At 36.4% G+C, this 23,609-nt stretch overlaps 1 protein-coding gene across 1 annotated transcript; it reads right to left on the reverse strand.

Annotated features, from left to right (window-relative positions):
* Nucleotides 1-1,192: 1,192 nt before the first annotated feature.
* Nucleotides 1,193-21,957, reverse strand: LOC104460505 (protein diaphanous homolog 3-like; the record flags this gene model as incomplete). Its single annotated transcript, XM_010079783.1, has 8 exons — nucleotides 1,193-1,298; nucleotides 1,751-1,887; nucleotides 2,246-2,315; nucleotides 2,399-2,473; nucleotides 8,644-8,774; nucleotides 15,127-15,231; nucleotides 20,063-20,236; nucleotides 21,783-21,957. Coding segments are annotated over 8 exons (973 nt in total), but the record flags the coding sequence as incomplete, so codon positions are not given.
* Between the last annotated feature and the right edge of the window lie 1,652 nt (nucleotides 21,958-23,609).

Here is a 23,609-nt window from a genome sequence, read left to right on the forward strand (position 1 = left end):
AACCTTGGTGTTACCGATGATGAATGGATTGAGAACAGCCCTTCAGAGAAGGACTTGGGGATATTCATAGATGAAAAATTAGATATGAGCCAGCAATGTGCGCTTGCAGCCCAGAGAGCCAACTGTATCCTGAGAAGCTGGGGATGCCCCATCCCTCCAAGTGTTCAAGGTCCAGTAAGACAGGGCTTTGAGTAACCTGATCTAGTGAAATAATCCCCCCTCGTAGTAGGAGGGCTGGAACTAGATGATCTTTAAAGGTCCCTTCCAAACCAAAACATTCTATGATTATAGGATATAAAGAGTATGAAAGGAGGGACAAGTTTTCAAAAAAAGAATCCCATCAGTACTGGCATAATTAAACTATAAATTTTCCACCTTCAATTATTTCTTTATGGTTAGCTTTTCTGCGATACAGATGAAACAAATAGCAATCTTTACTGTAGACACAAACTATTTAATCCAAAAGGTGACAGTGTAGTAACACAATCATTTCTTAAAAACTTGGGATTCATCTTTTGCCATTTTTGTAATATTCACAAAGAATGACAATTAGGAAGAGTGTTCAGTTCAGTTGAACTACATGAAAATTAATATGAGTTAATATTTACACTCTTAGACCAAAGATTTATAATGATAATTCAAATGCACTATAATACTTCGGCCCTTTCTGTGGCAAACTCTACATCCAACTGAAGCAGACTGAAAACTGAAAATAAAGTGAAAGATTTATTTCCTTGGATTCTCTTGGCACAATTTTACAAAATCATGAAGTGGACGTGAGGGACAGAATTCATATTGATTTAAACATGAACTATAAAAAGCAGTTGCCCAAAAAACTTAGGCTTTTACTATTATTAATCTTCAAGCTTCAGCCAAAAGTGAGATATATTTTTGCTCTGAATATATGACTCACGTTTTATTTTAAAAGGTAGTACAAATTTAACTCCCAAAGTCTGTAAGGTTTGGACAAAAAGAAGTCCAACAGATTAAACAGCAACACCCCTATGTTTCTCAACACTCAATCTTCCCATGACACACTTTAAAACATAACATTATAAACAACATTCCAAAAACTTTACCCTTATTTGAAACAGTATCCGTCCCCCCTTTTACTGTAACGACTTGTTCAATACAGAAAAATCACTAATTTATTTCTGCTTGTTGCAGAGATCTGTGCAAATGATTTGCTTACTTGCAGCTGAACCGAGTTATCCTGAAGACCTTCTACAATAGGAGAGAATCTATCAACATTTCTTTCCTCTCCTGCTGCTGTTATAGCTTCCAAAATTTTTTCAAGGCTGTAATTAAAGAAAAGCATTTCACTCAGGAGAAATATTTAACCTTGCTGTTCATTTGTTACCTGAATAGCCACATCACCCAAGTATACACCTCATTCAATTTCTTGCGTACCAATTTAGTATATTTAAGCATTACTTGTTTCCTTTGGAGACTTGTAGCCTAAGAATGACTTACTGGATTACAATGGTTAAGATACCTTAAAAGTAATGCCAAAGATTTCGAGAAAAAGAATGGCTTCTTGCATCTAACCAGTACATCCACACGTCAAAAAGAAAACTTCTACTGAGTTTTTTAATAACAATCACAGACAAAGGTATTCTGAAAACTGACAATGTAGTACAGGTATTACTTTCAAACCTAAGTTGAAAACTTTAGCATTTCCTTCAGGTATAGTTATAATTTTGGATATCCTAAAATTACCTTACTATTTATGGCTAGATACAGTACTTACATGTTTTCCTCTCCAACAATGCACATTGCAGAAAGGAGTTTAACTATATCTGTCATCATGTTAGTCTGCTTAGGATCAATTGCTTTGATCAGCAACAAAAGGCTTCTCTCTTCTCCCAAAATTCTTTCCAATCCGTACTAAACAACAGAAAAACAGTTGCAAGAAGGGTTGGAGGGAATCCAAATGACTGTATTGAATATCCAGTAAAAGACAGTGACAGTTCCCTCAAGTAAATATTCCAAATGAAATCTTGAAAATTGAGAGAAAAGTCCAAAATGGGTCACTTATTCTGTAATAAGGGTATACATCAGCTTCAAAAGTTTACACTAGTCTCTGAGTATATTTCCGCAGGAGGAAGTGGCAGCAGAAAGAATTTCAAACCACAGCTGACCAACACACTGCTCCTTCAAATTGCAGTCTTACATCCACTGATCATGTACATTATCTGACTGAACTGTAGTAATTCAGATTTCCATATTAAATAAAATCTCATACCTTATTATTCATAAAGGCTCTCAAACACTGTACAACCTTATGCTGACACCTCTTCACAACTTTTTCCTGGCTGGAAAAGTAAAAAAATTAGTGTAATTAAATGCTGTTTACACATTAAGAAAAGCTGGCCATTTTATATGAAATCATCCTTACTTTTTTGTGTCAACCAATCTTTCCAAAACATCCAACAGTAGTCCCAGACCTTCTCGGCCAAAGTTTTCAACCCAGCTAGGGAGAAAGAAAAGAGAAGTTGAAAAAATTTACATTTCTAAGAGTAATTACAATGAATGAAAATCGTGAGCATAACTAAAAGCAGTTAAGTGGATGATTTTAAAACCCAAAATCAACTCTGTACTTAATAGAGAATCAAGAGGCATTCCATTTACTCATTGATGCAATTAGATAACCTTAATTAAAAAATATTTTTAAAATTACAGTGGCCATTGAATTTGTTAACTTTAATTTTAAATTAACACTTTCACAGAACTGTAATTAAACCTTTGCAAAGGTAGGGAAGAAAAACAATGATTTATACTATACACTGTTCTAGGGTCTCTTAAAAAGGTCAGAATCTAACCATAAATGGCAAAGAAGGAAGGAAAAGCCTAAAGTAATTGCAGAAGCAGCCGCCAGAGATATTAATCCAAGGGGACCTCTCCAAGTGAACACAACAAAAAATTAAAGTTCCAGCTATCACCCAAGCTAGCTCTTTGTGAGGTTAAAGCTGGCCACACTGTATCTACATGAGACAGCTGTTTCATAGTCCAGTTCACTCTTGTTCAACACCCTTTGCTTTGACATCAAATACAAGTAACTGCATGACTGACAGCAGTACTGCAGCCATTCCTTTGACAGTAGGTGTTGGTCTTGCTGAAACAATGACGTTTGATCAAGTACCTAATCCTAAAGTTCACGGACAACACTATGATTCATAGTCGTAACAGAAGGAATATTTTGTTCTTTAGAGTTCCTTGTCTGTGTGAGGCAGATATTTTAAACTTCAAACTTATAACAAAAGCCCACTGGAGCAAGGAGAAGTTGGCTGCAGAGACAACAAAAATACATATACAGGCAGAGAAACTGTAGAGATTACTTACTCAGGAAATAGCTTTTATAAAGGGTGAAGTTATAATATTAAATTATGGAACAAACTGACACGTACTTGAATACTCTTCTCTTTCCTTAAGAGGCAGGAATATTTCCTAATACTTTTAGTCACCTTTTCATGCTTCTGCCACAAAGCAAGTACTTCGATCTCTTATTGTTGCTTTTGGCCAACAAGACACAGTACTGTTTCGTAACAGGCATCTCTTCCATATTTTTTCCACTTCTAAATTAGCGTATTACTTTTATCTATTAACTGATTACAAAACTATCTCTATTTAGAACAGATATAGGTAGTATGATGAAGATTGATACTTTTCACCATCTTAATCATCAAAACATGTATTCTATTGTGGGTGCACTACCAATAGTATCTGTGCATTCTTTAAATTATTAATTAAAAACAGCTTAAGACGAGGAAGAGGCTCCACCATATCTACGAACAGATTGGGCAGAGCATGTTGGAAGAAAAGCTCTTTTGTGAACCAACATTAGCAAGTTGTTAACACTTTGAGTGACGGGCACACCTGTTGAGGTTGCTGGGGGCTGGAGTCTGTCTCCCCAGTGGAGAACCAGCTGCCCCCCTGCAAAGGCAACCTGGATGCAGGGCTGCTGCTGCCCCTCAAAGGTCAACCTGGAAGGTGATCTGGATACAGGGATGTTGCCCCTGCCCTGAGGGGTGGTCCTGGATGGACCAGGAGTGAATAAAAGGTGAGCCTGACCATCTACTCCCTGTCGACCCACCACGTCCCCCCCAAAAGAAGTTTGAGTAAAGATTTCTGCCTGAAACAAAGACTTCTGAAGATTGACACACGCTGGAGCAAGGGATTGGTGCTATTCTCTTTGTGTGTTTGCCTCTATCTCTCTGTCTTTCTGCCCCTCTTTCTTATCTTTCAACTCTTTCCTACTCTGTCTTCTGTCTGATTTTTGCCTCCAGACAATGATTGAGCATTATTTGGTGCTTGCTGAAAGGCTATCTGGGGATAATTGGAAGTGTGATTTGGTGCTTGACTCTGAGAAGTTGATTTGTAATGTTTTTGCAGTTGCTGAGGTAAATAAGCTTGTGTTGTGCTGTTCCCCCAGTCACTGTCTGACTCCACCTAGCCGGTGCTCCTTTTCAGGAAACCACAGAAAACCTCTCTCCACCGTCCACTGTAATGGGGCACGACATGTATTCAGAAAATAAAGTCTTTTATGTAAAAAGGAAGCATCCACTCTGCAACATCAGAAGTTCAACATAAAGACATTGATGAGAATTTGAAAAAAAATTAGTGTTCACTTTACTTGTATTATAGCCTCTCCATTATTTTATTTGTCTATTTACACACCATCGTACACAGTGGGTAAAATCTATTTGTCACCACCTTTGAAGAGTAACCAGAAAATTTAGATACTCCTACAATGTTAGGACCTTACTAGTGGCAAATAATAAGCTATTCTGTTGGAAATGGCACAAGAGAGATGCAATAGTTCTTTTGAAATACATAGTACTTTGAAGCCCACCATAGGATGGGATTAAACAGTTCTCCTTATCTGCTAGATACAGAACTGCAATGCACTTAAAATCATAGGAAGAACAAACAAGATGCGATGCTTTTATAGGTTTTTCCCCTAAAAGTAAATATATATGAAAATAGATTTTCTCTTTCCTGGATAGGTGTTTTGTTCTGAAACAGATTAGGCAAATAAGTGTCAATTATTTTTTATATAATTGGCAATATCTGACCCAAAGATGATCCAACTAGACATTTCTTAGCACATTCTGCATTAGACAGAATTGTGTACAGACACTTTGTCATACATCCAGCAGGCGAGGATGCTGAGAGTGACCGAGTGCCTAAAATACTGTTGCATTATTACTGCCCTTTCCTCTGCTTCCACAAAAGAACAAAAGTTACTTACACTCTCCAGGGTAAACACCCAGCTTTTTGTCAATCTGACAAAACACCAAGCTGTCAGTGCCCCTATTTTCAATTTATTAAAAATGTCCTCTTAACAAAAAGAGCTAAATGTGTTACAACTATTACACAAAAGGAGAAGAAACAGTTGTAGATAACTCGTTATCTGTAAGACTGTGTACAGCTAGCTGAACCACTTCTGATGAATTGTGTTGGTAACCGTAAGGTAAAAACACCTCATTTATTTACCTCAGGAATAGTGACCAAGGTCACTGGATACATTTTCCTTTTGAGGCTTTCTTCTTATAATGATAGAAAATAAATACTACTTTTTGCAGTAAGCCAGAGATTTCAGTACATTTTTCTAAGTGCCTCAATATCACTTAATTCAGATTTTCTCTGTGAATTAAAAATACTCTTTACAAAAAACAACTAATTGAAAAGTGTAACAGAACCAGTTCTTGCATTAGAAACTGAAATGTCAACAAGATTGAAAAGCTAAGTTGATAAAAGTATAGTAATTGGAAAAACAGCAAAAAAACCTAAATTATACACTGTCAAAAAGATGACAGCCCACAAACCTGAAGATTGTCAGACTAGATCCAATCTAAATTTAATTGTCATCATGTTAAAAAAGCTGAAGCTTATTCTTAAGTATTATACATGCACAAAATAAAAACAGAAAGTTTCATCACTTATTTCTTATTGTCCACATCATAGAAAGCTGGAGTTAAAAATAATAATGGATTTATGGCAGCTGGACTGGAGTTCAGTATTTATGTATCAAAGCAAGTTCTTACTCAGAGATCCGGCTACTGATAGGAAAATCAAGGTCACCAATATGCATCCAATGAAAATCAATTTTTGTTACTCATAAGAAAGAATGGGACATGTTTTAAAAATGTTTACTGCACAAATTTTTACTTTGAAAAATAGCATGCTACTGTTACATTTTTGCTATTTTTTTGTATAAGCTCTACACAAGAACTTCGGTATTTTACTAAGGCTATTTTAAAATGCTCTGCTTAAGCCTACTGAGGTCTACCTTACCAGCCTTTTTCAGGACCACTCAATACACCTGAAGACAGTTTCAGAACCCATATGTTCTATTGGTTGTAACACTTGGTTGATTTGTAAACTAAAACGCATGCATGGACATGTACTAGAGATTTATTTTTTAATGAAACTGGTGCCTACTTAAATACATCTCGGATGTTTTTGCAAGCCTCAGTCACTCTCCTTCCAGTTCAAACCTCTCAGATTCAGCTCTACTCTTAAGCCATACACCCATCAACTTAATAATGAGTTTCACTCCAATCTACACATTATAGTTCTTTTTATGTTGTCTCTTGCATTCTGCTTAATGTTTCAAATTCAAGTTAAATTTTAATAAATTATGGTCAAGTTAGGACCTAGAGTCAGCTGTCAAATTTTCTACTTACCATAGTTTATATTTGACTGAAAAAAGTCAAAGCCAGTGTTGCAATCTAGAAGTATTTGTACCTGTAAATTAAACTAATCTCTCAAAAGTATCAATGCAACACTTTGATATCAACAGTACAGCATATCCTTTTAGCATGCTCTGAAGGACTGACATAAAATACACTAAGCTTATGAAAATGAAAAAATTAGTTTTCCCATTTTTCTATGTACAAAAGTACGTGCTCTTTTCCCTGTACTCACAACATATATCTACAAATTTCCAATCCTTTCCTTACTCAAAGTGAAATATCTGTGGAAAATCTACCTAATCCAAAATTTCATAATACTTAATTGCTGTAAAGCTTCTAAGTTTCTGTACTTTATTCGTCTAGATAGTACTGATCACCAGACTTCTGGTATTGATCAGATGCTCTATTACAACATCATAGTCCAATTCAACTTGCATTATCTTATCAAACGTCTCAAGCACAGACCAACACCATTCATTCATATCTGGCCTCCATATTCCTTTTTCTGATACCATTTCTACATCTTTCTCACGCCTTCATGTCCTATCATATTGTACTGTGCTGTCAGGCAGAACTAGCACCTCAGCAAGATCATGGGTTTTGTTTTGGTTTGTTTTTTTTGGGGAGAAGGATTAACTTTTCTCTCGTGGAGAAGCAGCAGCAAAGTGAACCACATACAAAAAGATTAAACTATGCAGTCATATCAAGAACAGAAGAGATTGCTCTAAACTTAAGTTGTCCCACATTTCATACATCTTGTGTTTCTATTTCCAGATGCACATTAACAAGCAAAGTTTTCTTTGTTAAAGCAACATAAGTATAAATAAAAAAAAAATGCTCGGGTTGGGGGTTGTTTGGTTTTGTTCTGACTTTTAAATAAAGAAGGGGAAGCAATACTATATCAAAAAGTAGCTTCCCATTCTTGGATGAAATATATCTTCTGTAAAACCCTCTGTCAGAAAAAGTCAGGTTAATATAGAGCATGTTTTTCCCCATGTGAACCACTATATATTCTAAGACAATCCAATTCAGAAACAAATTAAAAGAAGGAAAGAAGCAAACGCCCATACAGAAGACCTACATCAACAACTCTGCCAAGACAGATGCAGAAAGAACTAAGTTGTCTAATGCTTTTTAATCACATCTCATCATAAGCATCTCCAACATTTCATTTGCATTATTTTGAACTAAACCCAAAAAAGTTTCCCAAAATCATGTGTTCATGTGGCTTAAACAGGAAAACTAAAACAAAAGGTTGTAAATAGAGTAGAATATAAAAAAAAAATTGAATAAAATAAAACCAGCATCCACAAATCAAGCTGCATGGATCAAAACAAAATTGAAGACTGATATCAGTCAGAGTTATGATTACTGAAGAGTTAGCCTTTTAAAAAAAAAGCACAGGTAAACTACCATTGCGCTCTCTTCCGCATATATAAACTCCATAGATACAGCAGAAATTGCTACAAGGCAGCAAGGAAAAAAGTCCAAAGCACACGGGACAGAAGGAGGAGCACACAGCTGAAAACATTTATGTTCTCTGGCTAGCAAACTTACACGAAGGTGCCTATGTCCCATTATTGATCACTCTGACAAAGTTGAAAGATAAAAGAGAATACTTCAAAAACTAAAATGAAAAAAGCTTTTGACTACTTAGCATCAGAAAACAATGAACTGGTCTGCAGTAGAAAAAGTGAACTGCTCTGCACTAAACTTGTTTTACATTCTCTTAGCACTATCCTGTAATCAGTAAAATCTACTGAAAAATAGACCTACAGAAGATATATAATCAATACAAAAAAGATAAAAGGTACAATCATTCACTAGCCCATACACATTCTTTAACTGGAAAACCTTGGAACATGCACATCTACAGATTCATTAATTTTAATTCATTAAAAATATGAATATGATTAATCTTCAAAATATGCCTTAATGATGTTACCTGACAGGATTACTAGTCAAGGACACACGGAGAGATTCTAAGCAAGTCACTAGTCTTTCATCTGTTGACCCAGATTTTAATTCCTGAATGAACTCTTGGGGTGAAATCTTCCGACTGTTCTTGAGACTTCCCTGAAACACAGAAAATACATTCACTTTTTATTTGGCACATATAGAACTGGAATAGATTATTAATGGTTACCCTTCATTTTTGTTCTTTGAAAAAAACAGATAAAAAAGAGATAGCAGGGCCTGTTGTAATAGGACAAGAGATAATGGTTTTCAACTAAAGTGGGGAGATTCAGACTAGACATAAGGAATAAATTTTTTACAATGAGGGTGGTGAAACACTGGAACGGGTTGTCCAGAGAGGTGGTAGATGCCCCATCCCTGGAAACATTCAAGGTCAGGCTGGACACAGCTCTGAGCAACCTGATCTAGTTGAAGATGTCCCTGCTCATTGCAGGGGAGGGTGGACTAGATGATATTTAAAGGTCCCTTTCAACCCAACCCATTCTATGATGCTATATAGCTTAGTGCTAAAACAGTGTTGTCCATCTACTACATGTGCTAAATGCTGACTAAATTTTTGTCAATTTATAAAGAAATTTATAATCAGCAGTCAGAAGAAGCACGCATCAAACGTAGAAACATATCACACACACCCAGTGAAATACAGTTTCACTTGCAGTGCAGAAATAACTTGAGATCACCCACTGTAAATGGTAAGGCAGTCTCCTTACGTTATTTTACAGAGCTTCACACAGAAGATGTTTTCTCACTTCGGTAGATCCTCAAGAAGTGTTGAAAAATAAACTTTTCTCCCCCTGAAGTAGAAGATGACGAAATAGCTTCTAGAAGAGAGATTAAGTTAAAAACTGGGAAGAGAGGTTGACAGACCAAACTGCTGTGAGGTCAGAGGACCTCAACAGCCAAGAAAAATGGTCAGAGGAACTTCAGGAAGTTCCACAACAGCAAATGCTAAATCAAGAACCTGAGGAGGAATAATCCCATACACCAACACATGTTTGGACCAACCAGCTCGGAAGCAGGTTTGTAGGAAAAAAAAAAAATAAAAATGTGTGTCCTGCTGGATGACAAGTCAACCATAGGGAAGTGCATCCCCAGTTGATCAAGGGAGGTGATCCTTCCCCTCAGCTCAGCAGTGGTGAGACACATCTGAAGTACTAAATCCAGTTCTGGGCTTCCTAGCATGAGAGAGACATGGACATATTGGAATGAGTCCAGAAAGGGCTGTGGGCACCATTAAAGGAGCATCTGATGTACAATGAGAGGCTGATAGAGCTGGGATTGTTAAGCCCCAAGAAGAGAAGGCTCAGGGGAATCCTACCAATGAAAGGATAAGAGGCACAAATTGAAATACACAAACTTCTGCCCTTGGTCTTGATTTTTAACCTTGAGGCTTGTCAAGCACTGGAACAGGTTGCCCAGGCAGATTGTACTATCTCCTCTATCACAGATATTAAAAAACAGACTAGACGAGAGGATGGACAAGATGATCTCCAGAAGTCTCTTCCAACCTCAACCATTCTGTTCTATGACTCTGCCATAAGGGAACATCATGGGGCTATGGGGAGTATACTACCTCTCTGTTCCAACTATATTTCCTCAGACTTGAGAAATGGATGATCCAGATGTCAAAAAACAGACTACTGCCAGGAACCATCCTGAAAAAACAGCATCTCATGCTATATTCTCCGTAGACCACACAAAGTACATGGAATGTCATTCCAAACATGCCTCTGAATTGATGGAGATCCCTATTTGCTTAAATATGAGAATCAGATCCAATAACTATGTTTCACAAAAAAAGTGGATGAGATGGCCAGGAAGGGACGAGGATTGAAGCATGCCTTAGAATTACAGATCTAGGAAACACAGAAAAAAAAAAAAAAAAAAAAAAAAACAGCAACATAAGTGTCAGCACAAAAAGAAACTGTTTTCAGTTTTCTTTCATGTTCTGTGTTTACTTCATTGCCACATAATACTTAAGTCAGAAAGGCCTTACAGCAAGGGAACTTACTTTAATTTCTTCAGATATTCCCTGGGCCCAAGAGTTAACAGTACAGACTGATAATGCCAGGAGCAGAACACCACCCCCTCAAAAAATATCCAGTTGGCAAACTTATTCCATAAACAATTTACCCTCCTCACCAAGATGGTATAATTGCAAGAAAGCTCAGCTCCCCTATAGGTTTGACACAGCTATAACTAAAGAGGAATGAAAAAACAACTGGAGATAATCTCCAAGCCAAATGCAGAAATTCCTAAACAAAACAAAAAAGCATTCATAACATTAAGAGCTAAATATCAGACTTGACAGAACATGAAAGGTAAAAGCTACTACACCATGAGCTGCCCAAAGCACTACAAATTCACTGGCTAAGGGAAACTTGTGATAATGTTTTCTGTCTGGTTACTCAAGAGCTTATATACTAAGCACATCTATCCTGTTACAATAAATCCCCAGACATTTTAAGACTAGGCAATATAGACCCCTGAGGCAGAATCAGGGCAATTTGAGTTACGCCTGTAATATAAAGCAGAAATTCAAGTCACAACGGAGGTGTAACACAGGATCAGGGGGGCTGTGCCTGTATGCATATGCAGCCAATACAGTTCACACGATCCTTTATCTTTCCAGCTAGTCTCTGCGTAGATGAAATAACAGACTGACTAGAGACAAGATGACCAAACTGCTAGCAGCCTTCATGGCAAAGTACTTCACTAAGTCTTACAGAAGCTCTACAGCTGGGAATTTCAAAAAGTCCCAGAAATTCTCCTGGCAGCTCCTGCTGTGCATAGACTAGTTGATAAGCACTGCTTGTATGCCTAAGCATATGGATTAATATCCTGGGTGGAGAATCTGTCATTTCCAGTGACTTCCCCCAGCAGTTCCCGCTGTAAAATTGACCAAGCGGGATATAACTAAGATACTCACAAATAATCAGTAAAAATGCTTTGTTTGATGCAGAAACGGCCATATAGGACAGTCATGTGGAGCGGACATATAGTTAAGAGAGATAGAAAATATTTTTTGAAGCAGTTTAACATAATCAATAGCCATGTGTACAGCGGAAAAGTCACACGGGACAAGACCCCAGTCAGACTATAAGAATTCACTAGAATGACATTTCAGAGAGTCTCATCTGACCTGTCTGAAGACACTGTCACAAGCAATGGAGACTCACGTCAATATCCAAACAGTAACCAGCCATCCTGTTTCAGACTCAGTTCCACACCTGAACATTACCCTATGCTAAAGATGCCAATAAACCGTGTGAATGTCTGTACAACATACACACAGTACCAAGTACCACTTATTCATAGTTACACCAAGGCTCTGTAACATAACAAGAATATGATACATCTGCCAGTGCTTAAATAAAATGAGAGCTGCATTTGGTACCAATCGTGAAACTGATTATATTAGCTGTATTTCTGCACGTAAAAAAGCTGCTTAAGTTCAAAACGCTCAAGTTAACTGAGAAACAGGAAAGATCTTGAGGCATCAGTGCCTCTAGAAATTTAATTGCTCAGCTGAAGAACAACTGGTCTGTGAGCAGATGCGGTATGAAGTCAGCATAAATTAATTTAGTTAAAACATTACAAGGAAGGAAGCTGTAAAACATAAATGAAATCTTGTGAAGAAAACTCACTTTAAAAACCCGTTTGTATGTGTTCAACATACAGAACAACAAAACTTGTAGTAGAGTAACATTATCGCAATGGTGCTTTTATTTCCACTTGAGTATTACTCCATAACATGGAAACTGATTTTTAAAACTTTTCTGGGCTGGAACATCTTGGTATGTATTTATATAGCACCTAAAAATGTGATGCTGTTTCCAGCCTCAAATAATCATAATACATATGAACAGCTACAAAAACATAGAAAGTACACTTTCAGCTAACTGTTTAAGAAGCCTCTAAGCAAAGCAGAGTGAAATGAATGAGTACTGGACAACGCAGGTCAGTAGAACTCTGGTTACTTTTACGTAACTTTGAGTTCTTAAGTGATGGATTCATTCTAAATATCTCATGAATACACAGAGGTAGGTCACAGTATGCTATACATGAATAAGCACCTGAGCGTAGTCCCAAGAAACCCAGCATAATTTCTAGATGCATCAGTAACAGAGATGTGCTTTGTAAACACTAAAAAGGAGCTCTGCATTTCTAAGAAACAGTAACCCTGATGCTTAGGTCAATGATGAAGCTTTGACTATGGTGGAGTCCATTTTGACCACCAAAGGATGCTTAATATTCAGTGATTCATTAGAGGCATAGCCTCTGTTCTTCATTTTAATAGGTTTTATAATTATAACTGCTTTAAATGAAATCTGCTCAGTACTCTGCATAGCAGTTGCAAACAAGGATATTTCACCCAACACAAAATAGCTTAGTACCCGCCTCCTTGAAGTTTGAGAAGTATGAACTATCAAAATATGTTACTGCAGTATCACTCATAGAAAGAGAGACCTGAGAAGGGGTTAGGTGTACGTAATATTCAGGAGCTATACAGCACTTCAGCTCTTCCAAAAGTATGATATTCATCAAATCTAAGTACACCAAAATTTAGCCAAGTGCCCTGGGCATGCAGTGCACTATTCTCTCTAAACTGAGAAGGCACTCAGTCCAATGTGCTTGCAGCATGAAAGAGCACGCCAGGAACAAAGAGTTTGCAAGGGCAAGAGAAGGAGTTTCCTATCCCAGAAGCTCCAGCACTACACTGAATTAGTCTGCAGCATTACTCTAGCAAAGAGCTGAATCTATGCATCACAGAAACAGCTCCTCCCAGTTATATGACTGAATGCCATTTCCAGTAAGGACACAACAGTAGGAACAGAGTTCAGTAAAGACAAGAATTTCCCTGCATTAATTAGTCTTCAGTGATCTCCTACATCAAGAAAGGGGATATGTGCGCTGTCAGTAGAGGTGGAGAACCGAAAGGAAAAAAAAGCTGTTGGGGGCTTTATGAAAACATGCAAGAGAACAGTGGGTGGGAACAAATCACTGTTCTGGGGGAGGAAGCAAACCTGTCCTCTTTAACAGAATACCTCGTATGGATGCTTGGAACATAGTGCAAGAAGCTCCATTGCCAAAGAACAAGTCAACCAAAGGTTGTCAACCTGATGACAAACAAAGACAAAAAAAAAAAAAAATCCAAATGGCACTCAGAAAGAAGGATCAATGAAACCTACTCTGCTATAGGCTTCAGTTCTTTGCAAGTATTAAGTGCCAGGAAGTGAAGAGCTAACATGAAAACCTCTCACTTGAGAAAGAGTCTTAACATCACCATCATCATGATGCTAAGATTCCAGCAATAGATGCAGATGCAGCAACTCTGCACAGCCATCCATGTCCTATTATCACATCACTTTTTAGATTAAATAGCTGAGGTCTTGGAATGCATGTGGAGGCTTAAGGGTGTCACTGACACATAAAGCTTGACATGCTGTTTTGGGCTGAGAAACTTCAAGAACATTGTGACATTTACTAGCCTGAACTTTCCTGATTTCCCATGAAATATCTCCAAAATAGAAAAACAGGCTAAAACTCCTAATCTTCTGGTACTAAGGAATGCCTAGAATATAGAAGGACTAGCAGCTTTGATAAGTTCATCTTAAATAAAACAATCTCCAGGCAGTTCAGTCCTGTACTAAGCATCTACTCTCCTAAAAGTTCTAGAGCATTATACTAATAAAGTACATAATTTCAAGTAGACAATAAGATAAATACCTCATTTAAATTATTATATTTAATGTCTTCTCTTCACAGTAGTTAGTTATAATTACATATGGGCAATTTTTACTGATATCTTTACATGCAAGAAGCAGTGAGAGTCAAAGAATTAAATATATGAACTCTAACATAATCAAAAGGTCTGAGGACAATATTAGCACTGCAGCATTTAACACTGGAGTCAGTCCCCACTTTGCAAAAACTAAGTGGTTTTTCGCATGCCAACTTAATCCTTTAAACTGCCTAATACACAACGCTTCGTACTTCTCTAAAACAACAAGTAACTATCACTTTAAGTACAAAAAAAGGCACTAATTGGATTCATGTGCAATGCTTTTGTTATCAACTATTACATAGTATCACAACATGATATCAGTTGTGATAATCAGTTAAGGAATTATTTTAAACAGTGCTAGAAAAGAAAAAAAGGTTCACACTATACTTTTCCAAGAAGTTTTCTGCGGAATCTTTCCATCTCCACTAATAGCCACACCTTCAACAAAAAGAAATACTGTTCTGTGTACAGAAGACACACCTCAAGCAAATATCTTTCATTGCAGCTTGTAAAATAATGATATAGTGCTCTTTAAAAATGCTTGTGTCTGAGAAATAAAAGATAGTCAAAAGAATGTAACATGCATGCATTACTTTTTCTCTCCAATAGGAAATAATGTAAACATTAAGCTATTTCTGGTATACTTAAGAGAAATTTACTTACAGACTTCGAAGCAGTACTAATATATTGCATCACCATTTCTTTTTTGGTATTAAAATCCTTCTCTCGCAATGGCATCTTCTTGTCCTCATTTAAATTCATATCTTCCTAGAATGGGAGGGAAAAAAAAGTTTTAAATGTCATCCAGCAACACAGTTGTTTAACAATAAAAGACTGATTTAAAAAAATAAAGTCACAAAAATATGAATTTGACCAACTGAAAATTGTTACACAAACAGCTTTTCATAAGTTGGATGTTACTCAGAACCATAAAAATCTTCATCCATCTTCCCAAGAACTCAGACTGAAAAAAAGAGTCAACTATGCCAGGATAAGTAAGTGCATCACAACCATTACTAGTATAATCTCCTCTTAGAAAACACCTACAGTTTCACACACACGTGCACTGTACTACAGAAAAGCATTATTTAACACTTCCTAAAACATTTATAAATGTACTCAAACCAATTTCTTAGAAAGATCTTTTTAATGATATATCCATTTGTTCTAAAATTCTGTTTCTCCATTTCCAAATACTTGATCCTGGGCAGCAGAATCTGCCTTGCCCTGAGAATACTTTACAAAATAATATTCGACTTTGCAATAGGTAAGACCCAAAGTCTTGACAACTTGATCACTAAATGTACACCTTCAAATGTTATCAAAACCTTTGCCACAACTCATCCATTCCAACATAAAGCCAGAAGTCAAAAAGAACAGATGCAGAACCATATTCAAAGCCACACAACAGCTATTCACTGATGCTCGGACTTCTACTGTTCCAGCCTAGAAATGCTCTGATCATTGTAATCAGTTCCACATCTGTGAGAAATTACATTTCCGATCATGCTGGAGGGAAAAAAATTATGCTTTCAGAAACAATTTAGGCACACATACATACAAACACATACAGCATTACGATGGTCAGCCAAGCTTAGCAAGATTACTGCAGTTATTTTCAGCTGAGACTCACAAGGTGAATCCCCACCAGCTTTGGCAGGAGCAATGGTACAAAATCAGTGGGTAACCATCTTGATATCAAAGCTATTTCACCGAGTCAGAAATCAAAGACAGACAGGAAGCAAACTCATAACTTCAGAATTTTAGGAAAAAAAACAAACTCTAAAGATCAAATTTTTATACTACACTGAAACTTAAGTTTCGTTGTTTTTCACTACTTTTCATATTGAACAGGATAGAATCAAGCACCGTTCCTAGAAACATTTAGATTTTTGTATAAATCTGAGCGGTGAGAAGACATTGTAAAAAATGCTTGACCCCTTAAGTTGAACTTCTTCAAAGTACAATTAGGGTAATTTTACATAGATTCTGGATTTTTTCTCTCATATATATTACCGTTTTCTTTCCTTAAGGACTAGAAAGAGTTCCTCACTTCAGTGTAGCATGCATTTAAACTATTAGTTACTAGTTATTAAATTACTGTTAAATCAGTATTTTTATTATTTGATATTATAGTGTATTTATAGTATCAAATCTGTATATTTGACAACATACATACACTGCATTATTATTTGACATTTTTAGTATCAAATAAGTACAGGGAGCACGTAGTAAAAAGTTCTTTCATTCAAACAATAAGATTATAGTCTTTTGCCTCCTTGGCAGATAGCTTGCATATTGGTTTTACTTCCTACATCTGAAAGTAAATACAAAACAACTTCATCTAAACAAGCTAGAAGAAAGGAGGCCACACATACTTCAATCTTTTCATATAGTTCTGTTCTTCAAAATACTGCACTCCTTTGATCAAAAAATTCATAGAGAAACTATTTGCTTATGCCCAAACCAAAATTCTAGCAGTGCATAAGGACACACATTCCTGAATAGTTTGCGAGCTGCCTCATACTAAATCAATGTCAAGGACATTATCTTGAAAGGGTATGCTGCTTCTTCTAGCTTTTCTTGGATTAAAGCAAAACAAGAAACTACTCTGATATACTTAATGATGGGAAACCTGGTGTCAAATGCTGCACGGACTCAAATATCCACTCTAAAATTTAAAAAAAAAAAAAAAAAAAAACCACCAAGCTTAAATATACATACATTAAAAACACTGTTGGGATCATATATAGAATCCAAAGAGATTATTTTCTTCCAAAAATTTAAACCAGCTCCACAACATATCAATCTAAATATTTCAACGTACTGGTCAAGCATTTACCAGTTATTTACATATCTAGTCAGGACTTGTACAATTCATCAGTGAATTCTGGTACTGATATATGGTTTTGGACATAAAGATTTGGGGATTGATAAAAGGCATCTAAAATAAGAACAGATAAAAACAGTTATTTTCTAATTATATCTTTAAACATTTCTTCAATAACAATTTTTTTCAAAGCCAGAGAAGTACTATAACTTTAAATTCTCCACAACTGCTCAAAAACCTTTGTGCCTCAAAGACATCTCCTTAGCTAGGACCTTGGCTAGGTCTTTTTCCATGTTTTCTGAGCGTTATCACATCTTCAGTACCTTGCCTGCAATATGCCACAGGATTTTTTTCATAATAACATTGGAATATATGTATATCCTACCTTAGGGGAAAAATAAAAAAAAAAAAAAGGCTTTCCACATTAGCCTGTAGCTACTGCAAAGTTCATTCTCCTATTTCCAACAGCCTTGCACTTGTTTTAGACTTGCTCTTCTAAGTGTTTTGAAAACCAGCTTCTGAACTTAAATAACAAAACCAAAGGGCTTGTTTTTCCTGCAAAAGATATCTAACTTCTAATCACATTAAAAAAAAAAAAAAAAAAAGGGAGGGAAGAAACCTATCAGTATAAACTACATTCCATAATCCTAGATGTAATGGCGAGTTTATTTATAGGAAATACACTGTCTGTGTGTAAAAAGTAAATTCTTTGTTGCTGTTTTTACCAAATGAAACATAATTAAAGCAATCAATTTATACAGATTAGAAGTATTCAGCAGCACAAGGGGCATGTCACATGTGGCTTAGTTTATAAAATACTTGAACTCCATTCTTTTATTTCCTCTTAAATCATTTAAAGTTACTCTACAGGCGAGCAATAACACTTTGGAAAATAAGGCATTTCACATGGATATTTTCCTAATAGCACTAACAGAAATGAAAGGACCTAAATGACAGTTAATTATTAGCTTTAACACTCTGGTTTCATGAGCTCTTTCATAATTTTTGCTATCAAAACCACACAGTACACCACTGCATAAAAGATTCAGAGAAGGAAGCTGTATGCAACCAGGAGAACCTGAAGTGTAATGTAATGCATGCAGTGAAACTTCAGAACTTAGAACATGCTCCCTTCAGTACTAACCAATTGGTTATTTTTATTTTGTGCATAATTAGCTCTAAAAGCCTGGCTACAACATTCAAATTCACCACCCCACCCAAGTCACTTAATTTGATCAGAACAGCAAATTAGAGGCTACAATATACGATTAGCTATGTAATCTACTGTGACTAAACTAGCTTTATTCCAGTCCATTCAAGTGTGGATAATCTGACAAATCCTTTCTGTATTACATGTTATAGCTAAAACACCACTGATAAACTGTCTTTGATAAACTACTTGAAATGCTTCGCTATTCAATGAAACTAGGAAAGCAATCAAGTCATCCAGGATGTCATCATTACTGTAAAATATTTTTGCAGAGTAGCTATAAAATTGGAATGAATTGCTACAGGATCCATGGATATAAGTACTTTTGTTTACCTAGACACACAGAAGTAGGTTTCTGAAGACTTACTGAGTGTCCAATTTTTACAGTGTAACTCAACATCACACACTATCCTATATCAGAATCTCTGAGAGATGGTGGAGAAATAGAACCTACGCTTATGTAACAGGGTGCGTGTGCAGGGAGGCATACCTTCAAGTTTTTTAATAAAACTCTCCCATTTCTTACCATTTGACCAACTATCATTCACGCCTGTTAAGAACATCCTAGACATCAAGGTATACCAAGAAAAATGGACCATGTGAGAAAAACAAGTACACATACAAAAGCTGATAACACAGTAAATTAGTCCTCCCCTTCATCAGCTTAACCATGAAAATCCTGAATCCTGTCTCTCAGTCATAACTCTCAACAGCTCTAGAAGAGCATCTTCAAAACTAAACTAACATTACTGATTACTGGCAATTACAAATTCCATAAAGATACTTCTCTCATAGCACATTTAATTTCCTCCAGATCCCAGCCCCTGGTATTCACTTTGTGTTTCAAGAGGTACTTGCTGTAAGGCAGAGAAAGAAATAACAATCTAGGCATCACTCTCCTTGCTAATATCCTCTTGTGCTCTTCAGAATGCAGCCACTCTTCTTTCACGACCATTCCATGTTTAGTTTTCAATTGCCCAGAATCTCATCATCATCATGACAAAAAACTTCAACATACTGAGGTGGTACCAATGCCACATGATCTTTCCAGGAAATGAGTGCTCTTTTGTAGCACAGCGATGATGACAGCTAAGGAAGGAAGCAAATCTGAAACTGCACATGCAGTCAAATGCTCCTTTGGAGGCAAGAAACTTAAGTCTTTTTTGTGCAAGAGTGATGTGGAATATAAGTTCAGAACAAAACTCTGCTGTGGCATTCAAAGGCGTAAAATCCCTTTGTAAAAGTTTCATGTCATCTTGAAAGCAAGCAAGATTCCCCATTTCTTGTTCCTCCTCAAAATCTCTTGAGTAATCTCACTTCTAATAATCAGAAACCTTTAGTTTCCACTTTAAATCTATCTGGAGCAAAATGTTGTCAAAGTAATTCAAATGCTTCATCCCTTGAGAAGCACCATAAAAACCACATAATTACACCACACAACAACAACAATATTATTAATTCAGGCAAAGATCAGAACACATGCACAAAAGAAGGCTTCCAGCTGTCAGTTAGCCATGTTGTCATTCTCTGAGTAAAATAAATCAGCGTAAGACTCTTACCATCATTTTTTCAAACAGCGCTATGATTTCTCTTTCCGACAGGGGTTTTGGAGCAAAATCCTCCACATCCATAGCTGTGGATGACCAATCTGTAGAGTGTGACTGCTTCACATGGGGCAGAGGAGGTCTTTCCTTTTTACTTCCTGGAATTCTTATACTGGCAAATCTATCTAACTGAAAACAGAAAAGGTATAACATATCACATACAGTTTCCATTCTATGTAACCCCATTTAAGGCAGGTGTTCTTGGAAGCTAAACATCCTAGTTTCTCTGTGGTAACTTGCCTGTTATTTAACTGTCTTATTTTAAAGGATTTTCATAAAGATACATATAACGGTCAGTTGCCTTAGCACTAGTACAGAAACTCATTACATTATGGAGAAATCATGCAGAACATGAGAATCTCACAGAAAGTTGGAAGAAAAGATATCTACAAAACCAATTTCTGAAGAGTTCTTCCCAACCATTACATGTAAAATACGAAAAAAGCAGGCTTATTTACCAAAAACATAGTTTAAAAATGTTTTTTCTTACTCTGAAACAGCTGTACTCCTGACATTGTAATGTAAATCTTCATCATCTTTGTAACAGCCTTTTGAACAGATGTGAACAGCAATATTACACTTGTTAACACAGAACAAAGTTATGGTAGCATTTGATGCATAAGAGATTTTTGGACAAGATTTCAACCATATCAACATCTTCAAAATACTATGCAAAAATATTCTGAGGCTTCAATATATCTTGAAGATAAGTATCTTGAGATACCACTTAACAAGCACATCAAAGTTACTAACCTAAATGACAAGTAAAGTTATTATAGCATCTGTGGAATTAAGAACAGAGAGAGCAAAGAAAATTAGTAGCAAAAATTGGATACAAGTGTTCCACTCCAGTCAGAGCAAGAATTGACTATTAAGACATCCATAAAGAGAGGTTTAGAGGAAAAACAAAGAGACTTTAATTCTTCCTGTTCAAAATTGAAAAGGAATAGTTTTTGGAACATAGAAATAGACTGTAAGCCACTCGCATACAGATGGTTGTAGAACATGCAAAAGCAGAAAATTAGTATCGCGTAGACATAAAAGAGTTCAGCATGGATGATGGGGCCCTTAAGTATCACATCAAACCAACAGGAAATCAGAAAAGCACACTCTACAGAAATAATAACGTAGGCAAGACCCAGGAAGAAAGAGACTAGAACAAACGCAAAAGAAAGGGAGGGTAACATCATTGGAAGTGAAGTATAGAGTCAGTGGCAAAAACCATCTTGCATCTTGACCAGACAACAATTTCCCTTCCTGTCTTTAAAATCAGAACTCTATGGCAAGCATGGGGTGATGAAGCCAGAATACAAACTGCAATGACTAGATGGGAACCTTAAGAAAAAAATCATATTATATGAGATTTTTCTCCTCAAACAATGGCTTTCACAGAGCACTGATGAAAGTCAGCACAGTTGCCCCAAAGAATGAGTTAGCCAGCAGGTTCTCTATGCCCCACTGTTTGCTGTCAAGTGTGTAACCTACGAAACAAACCATTATATTTGAAGAGACTTCATACGCAGACTTGAAAGGGGTAGAAGGAAGACACTTTGGCTGAAATAACAGATTTCAGCCCGCGGTTCACTGAGCAGAGAACTGACTAAATTAGGTTCAAGAGAAGTGCGCCCACAATCCTTCTCCCACCTCTCCTGAAAAATCTCAGCACCTTCCTTACAGTCTGTGCTGCCCAAGTGTCCCCTCTTCCTTCCCCTGCTCCACACAGCAGCAGCAGCTCCGGCCAGGCAGAACCATCCCCGTTGCCAGTATCAAACACCCCATGCAGTCCCAGAGCTGCTCTTGCTCCACTAGGAACAGCCAGCACCAGTTCAAGGATGAGAGCCAGTTCATCCCTGAAAAGGGGTATTTGACTTACTTTCACTTGTTCATATTTTTAATTTAGGCTTTGTTTTTAAGCTCCTCTTGAACGCGTACAGTAGAGGTTTTGCAACAGTACAGATTAGGCCATGACATTCATATTCCCTTAATCCTCTACCACTTGCCCTAGAGAAGGAAAGCACGCTCTTGGAATACATTTGATCAGGCAGAACATGTAAGACAAAGTGAGTTCCTAGAATTATAAGCACATTTAAACATGTGTCAAACAAATTACTTTACATCATTTAAAACAATGCAGTCTAAAAATAAGCTTTCCATAGATTACAAAAAGGAAATTCACAACAAGACCTACACAGCAGCACAATGTGGGAATTCTACATACACTTCTCTTTTGAATTACACATTGATAGTGCTTCAAAAATGTTATTACCTTTCAATATTCCATACATGCAAATAATATCGTGGTGCAGAAAGCACTACACAGAAAGAATAAAAATGTCATTGCTTGGTTGTAATGAAATCTAACACTGATGCTGCTGGCGATCCAAGCGCATAAAGGAAGACGTAGAAAAAATACAGCTCAATCATCTTCCATGTTACATCAAAAACATTTTCAATCAGGCTAACCAATGAGGAATATCTAAAGTTAGCTTTGATACAAAGTACCATACAGTTTAAAGCAAGTTTGACCTTCTAGCTTTTCTAAAGACATCTGCCCTCTTTTTGTATTTACTTTAGCAATAAATACCTACAGACCCACACAGGAACAGTGCTTTAGGACAATCATTTTCTAAAAGGGACAAACTCTTCCCTTAAGATCTTTGTAGGGCCAACATCAAAATTAACCAAAGAACAAATAGTGCTTCATATGGTCTTGATACAAACTATTTCTACAGTAAAGTCTCCTGAAAAGTCTCCAAACTAGTATCTGTTTTGATGCACTGATGGAACTTGGAGCAGATTCTTCAGTTAAGAATTCGAAGGCAGTAAGTGCAGAGTGCAATTAAATACTTCTGGGCACTCAAAGGAGAAAGCTAGATTGATTTTTTTTTTTTTAATACACTATACAAAAACATAACAGGGAATGTGTAACCAGCTCATTAATTCAAACAACAATCTATTCCTATCATCACAGCACAGTGTTACCAAAGATAAAGAAAACTATATTTCAGATACTTATTCTAAAAAGAAACAACAGTAAAATAATTAAATCTTGAGTAAAAAAATAATGCAGAAATATTCATTAAAAACTATTCTCCTCTAAACTGTAAAGAACCGCCCACGTAACCACCATATAGGCTGAATAGTGGTCTAGGTTTAAAAATTATGTGACAGTGAAAGGAGAAGTGAAAGTAACTAAAAAGAAAAGTTAACTCTGGGAATGAAAAAACACTGAAGGTAGGAAGAGCTTACTATCCAAATGTAAGCCTAATTTTAGAAATAATGAAGATACACTATTAATTTAAAAAAAAAAACCCCAAAACTAAGACAGTCATAAGTATTTTTTGGTCAAAAGGCAGGAGGTTTGGTCTGGTTGGTCTGGGCTTTTTTTTAAGGTAGAAGAGGAAAAGAACAGAAAGGATAAAAAAATTAACTAGGACAGCAGAGAAACTATTAAAGATATAATTCAAAGTTCTCACTCCTAAGACTAGATCCCCCAGCATGA

This window comes from Pterocles gutturalis, unplaced genomic scaffold, assembly GCF_000699245.1.
Source record: "Pterocles gutturalis isolate BGI_N339 unplaced genomic scaffold, ASM69924v1 scaffold24729, whole genome shotgun sequence".
NCBI classification, from domain to species: Eukaryota; Metazoa; Chordata; class Aves; order Pterocliformes; family Pteroclidae; genus Pterocles; species Pterocles gutturalis.